General features: G+C 58.7%; 2 protein-coding genes across 10 annotated transcripts in view; one reads left to right on the top strand and one right to left on the bottom strand.

The window, feature by feature from the left end:
* Nucleotides 1-2,726, bottom strand: part of MGRN1 (mahogunin ring finger 1) — a 61,480-nt gene extending 58,754 nt beyond the window's left edge. For 4 of the 9 annotated variants that reach the window (XM_072835601.1, XM_072835600.1, XM_072835602.1 and 1 more), the window contains exon 1: nucleotides 2,518-2,721. In XM_072835601.1, the coding sequence (XP_072691702.1) occupies nucleotides 2,518-2,605 (88 nt within the window). In that variant the 5' untranslated portion in view covers nucleotides 2,606-2,721. Of the gene's footprint in view, nucleotides 1-2,517 lie in introns of all 9 variants that reach the window. The other 5 variants (XM_072835607.1, XM_072835603.1, XM_072835606.1 and 2 more) reach the window with 3 other exon arrangements.
* A 6,574-nt stretch (nucleotides 2,727-9,300) lies between these two features.
* UBALD1 (UBA like domain containing 1) lies at nucleotides 9,301-14,345 on the top strand. The gene is made up of 3 exons (XM_072835584.1): nucleotides 9,301-9,563; nucleotides 12,844-12,906; nucleotides 13,241-14,345. Exons 1-3 carry the CDS (start codon nucleotides 9,444-9,446, stop codon nucleotides 13,592-13,594), a joined length of 537 nt encoding a protein of 178 aa, XP_072691685.1. The 5' UTR covers nucleotides 9,301-9,443; the 3' UTR covers nucleotides 13,595-14,345.
* Nucleotides 14,346-15,611: the final 1,266 nt, after the last annotated feature.

Here is a 15,611-nt window from a genome sequence, read left to right as displayed (position 1 = left end):
GATGACAGATTTTAAAAGTTCTCACCACCAAAAAAAAAAAAAAGAAGAAGAAGAAGAAGAAAAAAGAAAAGTGAGGTGATGAGAGTGTTAACTCACCATACTGTGGTAATCATCTCCCCATGTGTACAGGTATCCAATCATTAGCCTGTACACCTTAAATTTATACAACGTTACATGTCAATTATGTCTAGACAAAGCTGGAAGGGACAGTGTAATAAATGTGTTAAAAAAGTCAGCACCCATTTTTTTTTCTCTTCTTGATATCATCAACATTAACAGAGATCTGAAAAGATAACTTTCTCATAAAGTGCTTGAATGGTCCATGGGCCATCCCCTAAAAAGCATCCGAAACTCCCCTGGGGTCCCCAGTCCACTCTTGGGTACCCACAGGAAAGTACTGCTAAGGTCATTTCTGCCTGGACTGACCCTCCCCACCCTCCCTGAGCAAGGTGGCCTGAAGCACAAGGAAGCCAAGAGGACACCTATTGGACTGGACGGGTCCAGGAGAGCCCTGTCATGGTGCTCTAAGGTAGCCCATGACATTCACCTTGGGTGTCAGTCTCAATTGATTAGTTGTAGCTGACCGGGGTGTTTATTAATGGATTCTGAAACCAAGTCCGGGCTTGATGACAAAGAGTGTCCTGAATGATCAGCAAGGTCTACCACACAAGGATCTGAAAGCAGTGTCATAAAGGCCTTGCAATTGTGGTTTCGTCCAAATGCCCAAGTGAAGGGACATCAAGTTTGCCCTAGTCCCGGGTTATATAGGAGATGCCACATTAAACTTTGTTATCTCGGCCGTGTCACTGCTAGCTATTAGGTCTGAACTGGCCACCTAATTTCCTTTTTAACCATCGTGATACCAATTACTATTTTATGAGGACTTTCTGTCCCACGTACTGTTCTGAGTACTGCATAAGGATTGACCCATTGTACAGATGAGGAAACTGTGGCCCAGGGGGCAAAGTAACCTGCCTAGAGTCACTCAGCCAAAGACAAAGCGGGAGAACATCAGAGATGGAAGAGGATGAATTCGAACAACCGCTTCAACCAGATGTGGGGATGTCAGCCCACTGCCCTCCAGGGGATCCCCACGCCAGGCTGGGCTGCCCTGCACTTATGCCTGGGACACCGGTGGGGTGACAGTGCCTTCTGACTGCACTGTCTTCTGACAGTTCCAAAAGCCCGGCTAGTCTCCACCCCTCTATCCTCCCAGATATTCCCCTTATTGGGCTTCCAAGATCAGGACAGAGCAGTTCTCAAATTTGAGTGGATATCAGACTTGCTGGAGAAATGGGTTTAAATGCAGGTTCCCAGGCCCCAGTAGGTCTGTGGCAGGGCCTGAGGAATGCATGTTTAACAAGCTTCCCCACGGGACACTTGGGTGGCTCAGCGGTTGAGCATCTGCCTTCGGCTCAGGGCATGATCCCATGGTCCCCAGATCGAGTCCCACGTCCGGCTCCCTGCACGGAGCCTGTTTCTCCCTCTGCCTATGTCTCTGCCTGCCTCTCTGTCTCTCATGAATAAATAAATAAAATCTATAAAAAAGAAAAAAACAAGCTTCCCCACTAGTGGGAGTGGGCGGTCCTGGACTTCCCCTGGTGGGTGTCCCAAGGCCTCCCTATCAGACCAAATTCTTCAAAAGCCAGGATCAGGAGACCCAATCTGAGAGTCCCCCTGATGTCCAGACTCCCTGTCCTTTTTCTTCTTTTCTTTCCATGGCAGTGACCCCGTGAGATGGAGAGGGAGAAACTCAAGCTAAAGTTCTGGGTCAGGCCACACTCTTTAGAGGCGCCCAAGCTGAGCAGCAAACAAGCCAAGGAGGAGCAGCGGCGGAGTCGGATTCCTGCTCCCAGATGCGCCTCCAGCCAGCTCTGAGACCTTGGGAAAGTCACTCCCTTGCTGCTGTCTCCGGGTCCCCCCCAGCCACAAAATACAAGACCGGAGAACCAGGTGGGTCTCCTGTTCTCCAGCAAGGGCTCCCAGCCTCTCCCCCCACGGATACGGTCTCCTTGGGCCCAGCGCCTCTCCGCCCCCCCCCCCCCCACCTACCCACCCAGCATTCACGTGCACCAGGAGATCACAAGAAAGCTAAGCCTGTGTCCAGATGGCGCGGCGGGGCTTCACACTGAGCCACCAAAGAAAACCCCAACTGGCGACGGGGTGATGTCAACCCCTTTGACAATGCCCACTTTGTAAGCGCAGGCGAAGCGCCGGGCACCGGGCTAACTCCTCGCCCCCCCCCCCCCCCCCCGGGAGCCTTCCTGCTGAGTCTCTCCGGGTGCGGCCGAGGGAGCCGGCGCGCAGGAGCGAAGTGACTGCCCCAAGGTCACCCCAGCGGGACGGGGCCGGCAGCCCGGGACCCACCCACGGAGCGGGCGGGGGTCGCGGGGAGCCCCGGGCCCAGCAGAGGCCCCCCCGCCCCCCGCGGGCGCGCCCTGCCCCCGCGCCCCGACCTCGCCCCGCCGCCCCGCCGCCCCGCCGCCCCGCCGCCCCGGGGCCGCGCCGGCCGCTCACCGGACTTCGGGGGATAGCGATAGGCCGAGTTGGCCTGGATATCGATGTCCTCCACGCCCGCGATGCGGCGGCTGAGGATGGAGCCCATGGTGCGCGGCGGGCCGGGCCGGGCCGGGGCCGGGACGCGGGGGGCGGCGGCGTCCTCACGCGGACATGGCCCGGACCAGGCCACACGGACGCTCGCCCACGGCCGCGGGCGCCTCGGCCTCGGAGCCCCAACCCCCAGCTCGGCCCGGGGCCCGACGCCACGGCGGCCCTCCGCCCCCCACCCCGGGCACGGGGCACTTCGGGAAATGGAGTCCCCTCGCCGCGGAGGGCGGCGGGCTGCGGCGCAGGAAGCCCGCCTGGGAACTACATGTCCCAGAACGCCCTGTGCCGCGGCCCTGGGAAGTTGCTGACCGGCGCTCCGGGACAAACCAAGTGGACCTGAATCACGAGGGGAGGAGCCGTCCCCCGCGCCACAAACTGGCTTTCACTCTGCGTTCCAAGCACGGCACTAATAATCGTGATTCCTTAGCTTCCTAATCATCTGTTCATGTGTAGGCTCTTAGAGGAACCCAGCGCCTTTCGTTTACCGTCTCTATGAAATATCTCCCTGAGCCACCGCGGTTCCCCCCCGCTTCCCAGGGGTTATCTCCTGCCCCAGCCAGGAGCGGGCACACCTTTACCTGCCACCTGGTAATTGCTGGGGTGGAACCCAAGCGGACCTGGAGTTGGGGTTTACAGGAGCTAGGAGCTTCTTTTAGCCTTTTCCAGAACTCGGGGCTTTAAATTAAATTATTAATTTAAATTAGAGACATAATTTTAAAGGGACACCTGCGTGGCTCAGTGGTTGAGCCTCTGTCTTTGGCTCAGGTCGCAACCCCGGGGTCATTGGATCGAGTCCCGCATGGGGCTCCCTGCATGGAGCCTGCTTCTCCCTCTGCCTGTGTCTCTGCCCCTCTGTGTGTGTCTCTCGTGAATAAATAAATCCTTTAAATCTTAAAAAAAAAAAAAACAACAAAAAAAAACACACACGCACAAACATAAATTTACAGCCCCACCGACCTCTCCCCATTTTGCATATAGAGAAACCGAGACACAAAGAAGGGACAGCTGCACGTGAGGTGCTGAAGGCAAGTTTTAAAAATTGGTCAGGGGGATCCCTGGGTGGCTCAGCGGTTTGGCGCCTGCCTTTGGCCCAGGGTGTGATCCTGGAATCCCAGGATGGAGTCCAGTGTCAGGCTCCCGGCATGGAGCCTGCTTCTCTCTATGTCTATCATGAATGAATGAATGAATGAATGAATGAATGAATGAATGAATAAATAAATAAATAAATAAATAAATAAATAAATAAATAAATAAATAAATAAATAAATAAATAAACATTGGTCAGGATTATAGCCTTGGAGGTTGCAATGTACTTTCCTGGCTTTTGGCTCATAAAATTCTGAGCAGGCCAAGTGGAGATTGTTTTCACCTGGTCTTCAGTTGAGAAACTGCGGTTCTGAGAAGATAGTGGCTTCCCAAGGCAAGCTTGCTGTATCAAAAAAGCAGTCAGAGAGGACAGCACCTGGCCAAGGGTCTCAAGTGGTAAATGAACCACATTCCACATTAAAATGAGTCCTGTGCCACTCTGGGGGCCAGAGTCCAGAATCCAACCTTCTGTTGTCAGGGAACCTGGGAAGCCAAAATTAATAAAAGAGGTGAAAGATTTATGTGATGATGAGTAGAGTCCAGGTCTTGGAGGAGCCCAATTAAATCTCTGCTTCACAACCAAGATCCCCATTTGCTGAGCACCTACTATGTGCCCTCATCATGTTGAGGGCTTTATACATAGTCTCATTTAATTTTTTTTAATTATTTTCTTTTTTTTATTTTTTATTTATTTATGATAGTCACAGAGAGAGAGAGAGAGAGAGAGAGAGAGAGAGCAGAGACATAGGCAGAGGGAGAAGCAGGCTCCATGCACCGGGAGCCCGATGTGGGACTCGATCCCGGGTCTCCAGGATCGCACCCTGGGCCAAAGGCAGGCGCCAAACCGCTGCGCCACCCAGGGATCATCTAATTTTCTTTTTTTTTAAGATTTTATTAATTCATGAGAGACACAGAGAGAGAGAGAGAGAGGCAGAGACACAGGCAGAGGGAGAAGCGGGCTCCACACAGGGAGCCGGACGTGGGACTCGATTCGGGTCTCCAGGATCACAACCTGGGCCAAAGGTGGCGCTAAACCGCTGAGCCACCCGGGGATCCCTCATTTAATTTTCTGATGTAGCTTTTATTTTCATTCCCAATTCACAGAAAAGAAAGTGAAGCTGTGAGAGGTGAAGTACCCTACATAGACTGCATAGTAGATAAATGGTAATAAAGCTGAAACTTGTACCAAGCCATTCCTTTTACTGTTATACTCCCTTCCCACCCCAGAAGCAGAAACATTCCCATGAGCTAGATTTCATGTCTCTTGCCACCAGAGGGGCCTAAACACTCCCCCCACCCTGCATGATCCTTCTTATCCTTCTGTTAAATCACTTAACACTTGCATGTATACACACATACATATACCAACACTGAATTCAATTTACTGACCTCCCTGCTTGGGGGGAGGCAAGGAGAGTAGTAGAGACTCTGATGTTCTCGTTGAAAAACAACCCTAGGAGCATGTCCTTCCTATAGATCCTGGGGCAGGGCAGTTGTTTCCATGGGCTGGATGTTTGATTAAACATTCCTCTTAACAGAGCTTTGGACTTGTTCTTCTGTGCTTGTCCAAGTCCCGCTGGGAGACAGGCCCTTTCTGATTTGTTATTAGTTCTACTGTCAACATTTGTGCTGATTCATTTATTTATTCAACAAATATTTATCATGCAGCTACTATGTAACAGGCAATGAGCCAGGCTGTGAGCCAGGCAACTGGGATCAAATGGAAGAACCTTAGATGTGGATCATGCAGGCTAGTGAGGAAGGACACTAAAAAAGGTAACAGGTGCATAAATACCAAATGTAGTGGCTACTATAGGACAACAGAGGTGCAGTGAAGTAATAGGAGAAACTTAACTATTGATAGGGGGGTGTCAGGGAAGAGGTGACTTCTTCCAAAGAGGTGACATTTAAGCCAGAGTTTTGTTTTTTTTTTCCTTTAAGATTTTATTTATTTATTCATGAGAGACACAGAAAGAGAGAGAGGCAGAGACACAGGCAGAGGGAGAAGCAGGCTCCATGCAGGGAGCCTGATGTGGGACTCAATCCCTGGTCTCCAGGATCACACCCCGGGCCGAAGGTGGTGCTAAACCGCTGAGCCACCAGGGCTGTCCTAAGCCAGGATTTGAAATAGAAATAAGAGCAAACCAGGGGGCAAGCAAACTCTGAGGGGCTAAGCCAGTGGAGGTTCCAAGCAGGGGAAACACTATGTGCCAAGGCCCTAAGGCTGCAAGAAGCTCAGGAAGATCCAGGGGCTCAAAGGCCAGTGTGGTTAAAACCAAATGGGGGGGGGGGTGAGTATAGGAACAGAGGTCAGGAGTGACAGAGTGGCCAGATTTCAAGTCCTCTCAGTTAGCCAGCGTTGGCCTAGACACTAGGCCCAGTTCATGGGTATCTGGGGTGAGTCCTTTGAGTCCAGACTTCTTCCTGAAGCTCCAGAACGGCTAGGATCCTTGCCTAGTTATTCTTGTGCTCCCAGAATCAGACACCCAATGATCTATGGAGTATTTGAAAGAATAGAGGTGGAAGGGCGCCCGGTTGCCTATCAGCAGAGCATGCAACTCTTGATCACAGAATTGTGGGTTTGAGCCCCAGGCTGGGTGTGAATATAACTTAAAATCTTAAAAAAAAAAAAAGGAAAAAGAATGGAGGTGGGAAGGAAGAGCCAGGGTATCCTGGGGACACTGTGTTATGGCCCCCAACTTTCCTGAACTTCAGGTAAGATGTGAGCACTGCTAGAAATACCTTTTTGTCTCCTGCCCCCATCTCCTGGTCCCAGGTGTCAGGCCCTATCTGAGCTTGCTAAGAAATCCAAAGTCCACTCTCTAGCCAAGCTGATCCTGGCTAAAAACAAGATTGTTTTTTTCTTCCCTGCTGCCCCTGGGAAAACAACCAGGCTAGGGGTGCCATGGGGGCCAGAGGAATAACCTTTGCTCCTGCCAGCCTCGTCTGCCCCACCCCAGCCAACCTGCCAGCTTGAGAGTGCTCCTTCTGAGCTGGACAAGCCTGGGCGGGTAACCGAGTGTTGCTGGATCAAGGCAGGGGGAAGGGGCAAGGGACTTCCTGTTTCCCTGAACCAGAAAATCCCCTAGTGGGCCCTGCCAGGACAGTGCCCTCTCTCACTGGCCAGAAACACCCTCATGGCCTATGGAGTGAGTGCCCATTCTCCACTGGCTCTGAACACTGGCAAGAGCATAAGGGGGATTGGATTCCAGCCTGTTTCTTCATCAATCAAATGGGGCTTGGGTTCCCTAGAGTGGTCCAGATGGAGGCAAAGAGGTGAGTACTAGAAATGGTACACAGAGTGCTAGGCCCATGCTCAGCACTGCGCACCTATTAATCCACTCACCGGTCCTGGGATTGTGGGATTGTTCCACGCTCCTACCTCTGCTTCTACGAATGAAACAAGGCTCAGGGCTGCAGTAGCTTATCCAACATTAGTCATTAAGCAGCAGGGTCAAGACTCATACACAGCCTTGTCTGGTTCCAGAACCCACTTCCCTTCCAGGACACCCTGATGCTGTCCCAGTGTAACAGTACCTCTTTCAGGGCCACCAAAGCAGCGGGCTCATACTAATCCATGCTTATGATGCTTTGTTAAAGAGAAGAGCCATTCTTTTTTTTTTTTTTTTTAATATTTTATTTGACACAGCGAGTGCACAAGCAGGGGGACTCGCAGATGGAAGGCAAACCAGCTTCTGGCTGAGCAGGGAGCCCGAACGCAGGCTGGATCCAAGACGGCGGGATCATGGCCTGAGCGGAAGGTGGACACTTCACCCACCGAGACACCTAGGTGCCCCTGGAGGAGCCATTTCTAACAAGACCAGAAAACTCCTGACACTATCAGCATTTGCAAAAAATGGCAGAGCCTGCATGATTCCAGGTGGCTTAAGAGACACCAAAACCTGACTTCCTGAGTGGACAGGTTACTTCTGCCCTGGCTGGCCGAGGCACCCACCTGCAAGAGAACAATGGAATCTGCTGCCTGCCAACAGGACAGGCCTCGGGGACTCTCGCCCTCAGAGGCCGCTTTAGGGTCTCACTGCGCAGGGTCCCCCCTCCCATCTGCGTGCCCCAGCCCTGCTCCACCATCCTGGGACTCCTCAGGCCCTGTCCACCAACCAGTCTCCCATTATCCTCCTCCCACTCGCCAAAGCCAGAACCTCTGGAAGGGTTAAAGGAGCCAGGAAGGGCTTCCCCCACACCCCTCCAATGTGTGGAGACTGGCACCAGGCCCTCCATCCAGGGCAATTCTAGTGTGGCGCAGGGTGGGGGGCACTCCACTAGAATCAGACACAGCCCAAACATGTCCGGATCCGGATTGGCCCTCTGGGCCACCTCCTGGACCCCACACTAACCCTAAAGCCAACAAACGACCGGAAGACAAAGACCTCCCAATGAGTTTTCACCCCAACCCCCAGGGCCTGTGTCAGCTTCCAGAGGGCACTTCCCCTATTTCTACCTGGGATTCGCCACACATGGTCCCAAACCACCCCGCCCCGCCTGCGCCCCCCAGCCAACCCTTCTCGGTGAGCTCTCCGCAGTAACCCCGGCCGGGCCAGGGCAGGGCAAGAGAAGGGGCCCAAAGAACAGTTGCCCAACGGATGAAACCGGAGCTCAGGGAGCTTGAGGAACCAGGCCAAGGTCGTTCGGAACGGGGGGGGGGGGGGGGGGGGACGGTACCAGACCTCTCCCCGCCTCCCCGCCCAGGATCCCGCTCCCAGCCCGCCCCGGCCCCGAACTCCAGACCCGCGACGTCACCCGGAAGCGTCGCGTGCGCAGCTGTAAACACAGCCCGCGACCACCCCCCCGCCCCATGCTCCCCGGTCCCGCCCCCGCCCGCCACGTGATGCGCCCCCGCCGGCCCGGACCCAGCGCCCGCCCCCGCTGCGGCCTCATTGGGCGGCTAGCTTTGTTTACCTTATATGGCCAGGTCCTAACACTCTGCGGCCACCCATTGGCCGTGGCGCGGCCTCACTCACTTGACGTCATTCGGGACCGAACGATGCAAATAAACCGGGGCATTCTGGGAATGGGAGTTCGGGGGGGCCCCGCCGGAACTGGCTCCGCCAGGTCCTGGCGCCCGCACCCGCAAGCCAAGTCTTCCGGCCGAGCGCACGGGAATGTGCGTGGGAAAGTGGGAGCCCCGCGGGGAGGGGACCCCTCGCCGGCTTGTTCCGGGCACCGGCCTGTCCCCAAACGCTTCTCGCGCCTATTGAGTGCCCAGCGCCAGGCCCGCATCACGAGTGGGCCATGTGAGCTTGTGCTCGGGGCGTTGGGGAACCCGGAAGGCTTCCTGGAGGCGGTGATATTTTGCAGAGCCCTAAGGGGCACATTCATCCATTCATTCATTCATTCATTCAGTGCAGGAGTGTTTACTGGCGCCTACTGTGTGCCAGGGCTCTGGGGCCGTGCGCCCTCGTGCTCACGATGCATGCCAGGACTGCCAGGGCCCCCCGCCCCTAAGCGTGCGCCTGTCCAACGCGGAGGCCCGGCGCAGACCCCGCGGACCACCGCCCGCTGGCGCCGCCGGCCGGGGCCGCGTCCGGACACACCTCCCTGCGCCCCCGGGCCGGCCGCGGCGCGGGACTACATCTCCCAGCATGCCCCCGCGGCCCCGAGCCAGGCGAGGCTCGGTGAGTCAGAGCCGCACAGTAAATATTTGTATTAGCCGGAGCCGGCTCGCTAATGGTGGACGCGTGAGGCGGAGGAGCGCGGCGGCGGGAGGCAGCGGGCAGCACGGCGGCGGCGCCATGTCCGTGAACATGGACGAGCTCAAGCACCAGGTCATGATCAACCAGTTCGTGCTGACGGCGGGCTGCGCGGCCGACCAGGCGAAGCAGCTGCTGCAGGCGGCCCACTGGCAGTTCGAGGTGCGCGGCCGCGCCGGGCCGGGGCCGGGGCTGGGGTCGGGGCCGGGGCCGGGGCCGGGGCCGGGGTCGGGGTCCGTGCCGCCCGCCGCGCGTGTGCGGGCGGGTGTGGACACGTGCCGGGGCGCCCTCGGCCCGGGGTCCCCGCGCGCACACGCGGCTTGCGGGGCCGGCCGGGCGTCTACGCGGCCCCCGGAAACGCCGCCCGCGCGGGGTGGGCGGGAGGGGCGCCCCGAATCCCCGCCCCCCGCCCGCTCTCCCCGCGGCCGGGATGCGCGGACCCCCCCCCCCCCCGCTTTTGTTCGGGTAACGGCCAGGGTGGGGCGGCGCCGCGGCCCGGACGGACAGCCTGCGGGCGGGCGGCCGGAAGGAGGACGCCCGGGGCCGCCCCCGCCTCGGGAGCCGGGGCCGGCGGAGGGCAGCCCGGCGGCGCCTGTGTCCACGTACATGTGCACTTGTATTTACGCACGCGCCACGCTACGTGTGGGCATGTTGGCGTGTGTGTAAACACGCAGTCCACCCGCGCGGGTGCGGGCTGCGCGTGTCCCCCGGACGCACGCGTCGCCGTTCTGCAGATGGGGCCCACGCGGGTACACACCCGGGTGCGTACGGCTGTGTGTGGGAGCCCCGAGCTCCCGCTACGGCCGTGCGTCTGTGCACCCCGCCCCAGAGGCGTGCCGGGCTGGCGCCTCCGGTGCTGGCGGGGGAATCTGCCTCCGCGGTGCGCGGTGCGCGGTGCGCGGTGCAGGGCGGCGTTCACACGGGCGGGAGGTGCGGCCGCCCCGGTCAGGACCCCACCCCCTGGGCCTCCCTGACCTGTAGGCCACTAGTGCCCACAGCCTGTGCTGCCAAGCGGCCACCTGGCTTTGCCCAGCTCAACTGCCCCAGAAATAACCCAGGGTGGCATCTAGGGAAGAGGCCAGAGTCCTTGAGCTCCACCCCTCGCAGGTGTAAGGTCACTGCCCCGCCAGGGCCCAGGAGTCTGGTTTCCTGATGGGGAGCCATCCCAGCGAAGGTGTTTGGGCCTGCTGGGGGGTTGGGGGGAGTGAGCCAGGGGCCTCTAGGGCGCAGTTTCCGTGACTGGGATGGGGATCAGAATTCCAGCCCAAAGGTTTGGACAGCCTGGGGAAGCAGTGGCCTGCCCAGCCAGGGGGATCTTTGCTCACCAACTTCTACCCAAGCTCTTAGGAGGGCTCGCCGGCCCTGTGTGGCCCTCACACCACAACATGGGAGGCTGCTTCCCCCCACCCTCCACCGGCCTCCCCTCCTCCTGGCCTGTTTTCTCTGCACCTCCAGTGTGGGAGTTGACCTCTAAAGAGTGAGTGGCCACTCCCTCGTGCCCCCCCTCCCCAGGGCCTGCAGCCCCACCCTGCAGGAAGCTCCCTAATCAGCCTGTTTGTCTCAAGGGCTAGATGTGGCAAAACTTGTAAAACCACATTCATGGCCGTTTGCTTGAGTCCTGCATCTGCATACATGGCTCCCTCCCTGCCTGGGCTGGGCAGCCGGGTGTCCTGTCGGGTGGGAAGAGCCTAGCCTCTCAGGGCTCTCAGCCTGGCACCTGCTGGGCTGTCTCTCAGTGTGGGTTAGTGTCACTTCATCATGGGAATTAAAAATGTAGCTTTGAGGATTGAAATACCTGGGGGAAAACTCTGTCCGCAAGAGGGGCAGGAGCTGCCTGCAGACTTAGGGGTTCTGGTGGCCCCCTGGGGTAGGAGCCATACAGCTCTGGGCTCCCTGAGTCTCCGTCTCACATCTGTAAAATGAGGAACATATGGGTACTAGGGAGGTTCACTTAAGGTAAAAATGGGGTGTGAACCCCCAAACCGTAGGTCCTTGTGTGAGAGTGAGTGACTGGTTCCTCAGGGCTGCCCTGCCCTCTGTGGCCTCCGTCCCCCACCCCCCAAGGCTCACAATATACGGGTTGAGGGTTGACCCAGCCAAAGGCCGAGTTTTTGGGTCAGAGCTCTGTGATTCAGGTGTTAATGAGGACAGGGCTGCAGGGGGAGGGGGACCGGTGTGTTTTAAGTGGTGGTGCTTTAAGGCAGCAGAAGGTGCTCACTGGGGTGCTCACTCAGGTGGCCTTTGGATCTGCACTTGGGAAGGAACGGTTTGGGTGTGTCCCCTGGGGCTCCCAGGTGGGAGGGAGTCCTGAGGAGGTACTTAGAGAGACTAGCACCCACCCCACTACCTTCCCACACCCGTTCAGGGACACTGGGGTAGGGCATCTCCAGCAGGAAATTCTCAGAAAAATTCATTTGAATGTAAAAAAAATAACAAAATCCCAGGGCAAGCCCTGGGAGCCAGCTTGGGTGTCTGTGCTGGGGGCAGGGTGGGGAGTGGGGGAGGGATTGGGCAGGGAGCCTAAAGGGATGGAAGTGGAGGGGCCCGGGGCCAGGGCCTGGCAGGGCCAGCAGACCCTTCACACACTCTCACCCAGCACTTTCGCAAGAGCAGCTGGCTCCCTTACTTTCCTCAGCACCCCTCCTGTAGCCTCTTTGCCAGGACAGACCAGATGCAGCCCCTCCCTGGCTCCCCTAGCCCCCTCTTGCCGGTCCCCCGGGGCCTCCAGACCAGCTTGTCTGACACGGGCCTTCTCAGCACCCTGGGTGCAGACCCCTTCCATCCTCCTCCCGCTCTGTACCTTAGGGACATTCCAGGGGAGGCTTGGGTGAGTGGGGCACCCAGTGCCAGACCCAGACCATCCTTCTTAATTCTGGCTCTCCCAGCTGGAGCGTGGATCTTAGGTTATCCCGGCAAGGGATGGGTATCTGGAAACCACTGAGGCCCTTCCCTGGCAGGCCCCTGTGGCAAGCCAGGGAGGGGGGCAGGCAGGTCACAGACTTAGCATCTGGGAGTCTTTGCTGTGCCTTGGCTCATGGAGGAGGAAATTGAGGCTCAGGGAGTTACCACCCATGGAGTTGGTGACAGTCCCACTAGGATCTCAATCAGAGGCTGGCATCCGCTAAAGGCCTTTCCCTGTGAGAGCAGGAGAGGGTGCTGCCTGTCGCCTCCTGATGTCACGGTGACCGCGTCAGGTGTGTGCGGGCTGGAGGCAGGCAGCTTTGTGAGCGGCTTTACCACCCTCCACACCTGCCCGGGAGTCTGGTGCCTCCTTAAGGGGTGGCAGGCGTCAAGGGGCACGTCCAGGGGCACACTGCCTCCACTCCCTTCTCCCACTCGTAGCCGGGCCCAGGGCCTCACCGAGCCCCAGAGACTCTGGAAACAGGGAGGCCCTGGGCCCCAGGGGGCCTGAGGGTAATGACATCTGGCCTTCTTTCCACAGACGGCCCTCAGCGCCTTTTTCCAGGAGACCAACATCCCCTACAGCCATCACCACCACCAGATGGTAAGTGTCCCTGCAGCCCCCCGGGGCAGCTCTAGGGGGCACTCCCGGTTCAGGGGTGCGGGGCAGCCGGGCTCCCTGGAGGGAGGAAGCCCAGTGGCTCTGTGCAGCAGGGGCGGGGCCTGGGGGGGTCCTCCTGGGACACTGCCCGCAGGTGTGCTGGGCCCGCCCGTCACAGCTGGCCTATCCTCCGGGAGCCCCAGCTAGTGGATTGTGTGTGTCTGGAGTCAGGGTACAGCCGGGAAGAGGCACAGAAGCTTCCTGTCCTGGGAGGCAGCAGGAGGTGGGGCCCTCCCAGAAAGGGGGCTCACCCCCCTCTCTGTTTCCCCCCCCACAGATGTGCACTCCTGCCAACACCCCTGCCACGCCCCCCAACTTCCCTGATGCCCTCACCATGTTTTCCCGTCTCAAGGCTTCCGAGAGCTTCCATGGTGGCGGCAGCGGCAGCCCCATGGCTGCCACGGCCACGTCCCCCCCGCCGCACTTCCCCCACACCGCCACCGCCAGCTTCCCCGCCCCGAGCTGGCCTGCTGCAGCCTCACCCCCGGGGGGCCCACAGCACCACCAGCCACAGCAGCCGCCCCTGTGGACTCCGGCACCCCCCTCCCCGGCGTCAGACTGGCCACCCTTGGCCCCCCAACAGGCCGCTTCAGAACCGAGGGCCCACCCTGCGATGGAGGCTGAAAGATAAGGGAGGCCCCTCCCCCCTCCCGGAGGCCAGGACCCTGTGGGGCGGGGGAGAGGATGTCTCCGCGGGCCCCCTTCACTCTCTGTCTGCACCCCTGTTCCCTGGAGCCCTGGAGGGGAGAGACTGGACCCTGGTGCCAGCACACAGGCTGCCCACGCGCGAACGTGGAAGCTCAGGCCCGGGGCACCCGCCTTGCATGGATTTGGTTCAGAGTCGTCTTGGTGCTGGTGGACAGAACTTCAGAGAACAAGCAGCCTTCCCCGGAGGACTTGCTCGCCCTGCCCCACCCCAGGGGGCTCCGGAGAATCGCCACAGCAGCAGCAGCAGCGGAGACTTGGCTGGCTCCTGCCTTGGAGCTCCTTGGGGGCCATCAGGCCTAGATCCCCACCCTCGGGAATGCAGAGCCTTCTCCGCATGTGTGTGTGTAGCTGTGTCTGTATTTATATGTATGTCGCTCTTCAAGAAGCAACCTAGTTCATGGGGCAGCTGGACTTTGCATGTTAGAGTGAGCCCCCAAGCCCCTTGCCCGCCACCCCTCTCCCCAGGGCCCTGCCCATCTCTCCTGCCCCCTTGTCAGCCAGCCTCGCTGTTCCCTGCAGAGAAAAGAATTGTGGGAAACTCCAGGACTCTTCCCACCCATCCCCCAGCGCCTGCCTGCTGGGGCTGCCTGCATGCCTCCCCCAGAGCCCAGGGGTACCTCACACCCTTTCCCTTCCCCCTTTTAACAAAAGAGAAGAAAGAGTTCAAACCACCACCAGGCTCTGTGGTCTTGCCTCGCATCCTGAGCTTTGCTGCCAGCTGGCTCCATGCGGAGAGGCAGGGCACCCCCCAGTCCCGCCTGGCTCCACACTACACTGCTTCTGTCTGCTGCTATTTTTTCAACCACAACATGGCTCTGGAATCTTCCTGCCCATCCAAGGCTCTTCCCATGAAGTTAGTTTCTGGCCTGTGTTCCCAGAATCCCTGACTCCTGCCCATGCTTCCCCCCTGTCCACCTGGACTGATCCTGACCTCCGGGGCTAACAGTTGCCTTCAGTTTGCTAGGACCTTTCTTTGTGTTTTAGGGTCCCCATGGCTGGCTGCAGCCTGGACTCCCCAAGCCCAGCCTCCCAACAAACATACCCGGTTGAGCAGGGCCCTCCCCCAGGGAGGCACAGATAGCCCGCCTCTGCAGAGCCAGCGAGGGCTCATGACAGGAACAGGACGAGCCCAGGGCAGAGTCCAACCTGTGGCTCAAGCCTTTGGTCACTAAGGAGACTGGCAACCCAGGGGCGATAGGACCCTGGGCTGCTCCCGAGCTGGGCTGGGGCAGGCACCTGCTCTCATCCCAAGGGAGGAGCCAGGGGTGCTCCACTCTGAGTGCCCTCCCCTTGGCTGCCCTTGCTGGGGAAGGGGCTTCCTGTGGCAGCCTCAGCCTTGCACCCCTTGTGAGGAGCTGAGCTTTGAGAAGGGGGGAGGCCAAGGTCCCTGCCCAACCCTCAGTACCAGCAGACCTGACAGGAGCCCACCCGGGCACCCAGCCCATCAGTCAGCACCTTGATCTTTTGCAGGTGGTGCCTGGGTCAGAGAGTTTCTTGTTTCAGAAGGTCTGCTTAATGTGTCTACGCTCCCCACTGGCAGGCAGCCGTGCCCTTGCTCCTAGGGATGGGGCTGGGCCTTCTGACGAGGATACTCCGGTGTTGGGCACCCGGGCCGTTACCTGGCTTCCCCAGCTCAGTCTCCACCCTGCTGGACCCTGCATGGCTCCGGGGGCCACTCTGCTCTCTGGCTATTACTGAAGACCCCCTGCCAGGCCCCTGCTGCAGCTGCTGCTTCTGGAATTGTGTGCTCACCTTGAAATCCCCCTTCTAGCGGCCTCCCCGAGGAGGTCCAGAGGGGGAGCACAGCCCTGTGTGTGCTCCTCATGGAGAGGGGAGGGAGTGAAGGAGGGGCAGGGTAAGGGTGAGGGTATCTTGGGCCTCCTGACTCTTCACCACAGCCTTCTGATGGGAGAAAATGCTGAGGTAACTGCCACACAGCC

The sequence above is a fragment of the Canis lupus genome, chromosome 8, assembly GCF_048164855.1.
Source record: "Canis lupus baileyi chromosome 8, mCanLup2.hap1, whole genome shotgun sequence".
NCBI classification, from domain to species: domain Eukaryota; kingdom Metazoa; phylum Chordata; class Mammalia; order Carnivora; family Canidae; genus Canis; species Canis lupus.
This window is presented reverse-complemented; position numbering and strand designations above follow the sequence as displayed.

What these genes read in the sequence shown, in the direction of transcription:
- UBALD1 (XM_072835584.1), top strand. Translation starts at nt 9,444, where the DNA reads ATGTCCGTGAACATGGACGAGCTCAAGCACCAGGTCATGATCAACCAG. An exon ending in CGGCCCACTGGCAGTTCGAG is followed by an intron (nt 9,564 to 12,843) that starts GTGCGCGGCCGC and finishes TTCTTTCCACAG; the next exon opens with ACGGCCCTCAGCGCCTTTTT. An exon ending in GCCATCACCACCACCAGATG is followed by an intron (nt 12,907 to 13,240) that starts GTAAGTGTCCCT and finishes CCCCCCCCACAG; the next exon opens with ATGTGCACTCCTGCCAACAC.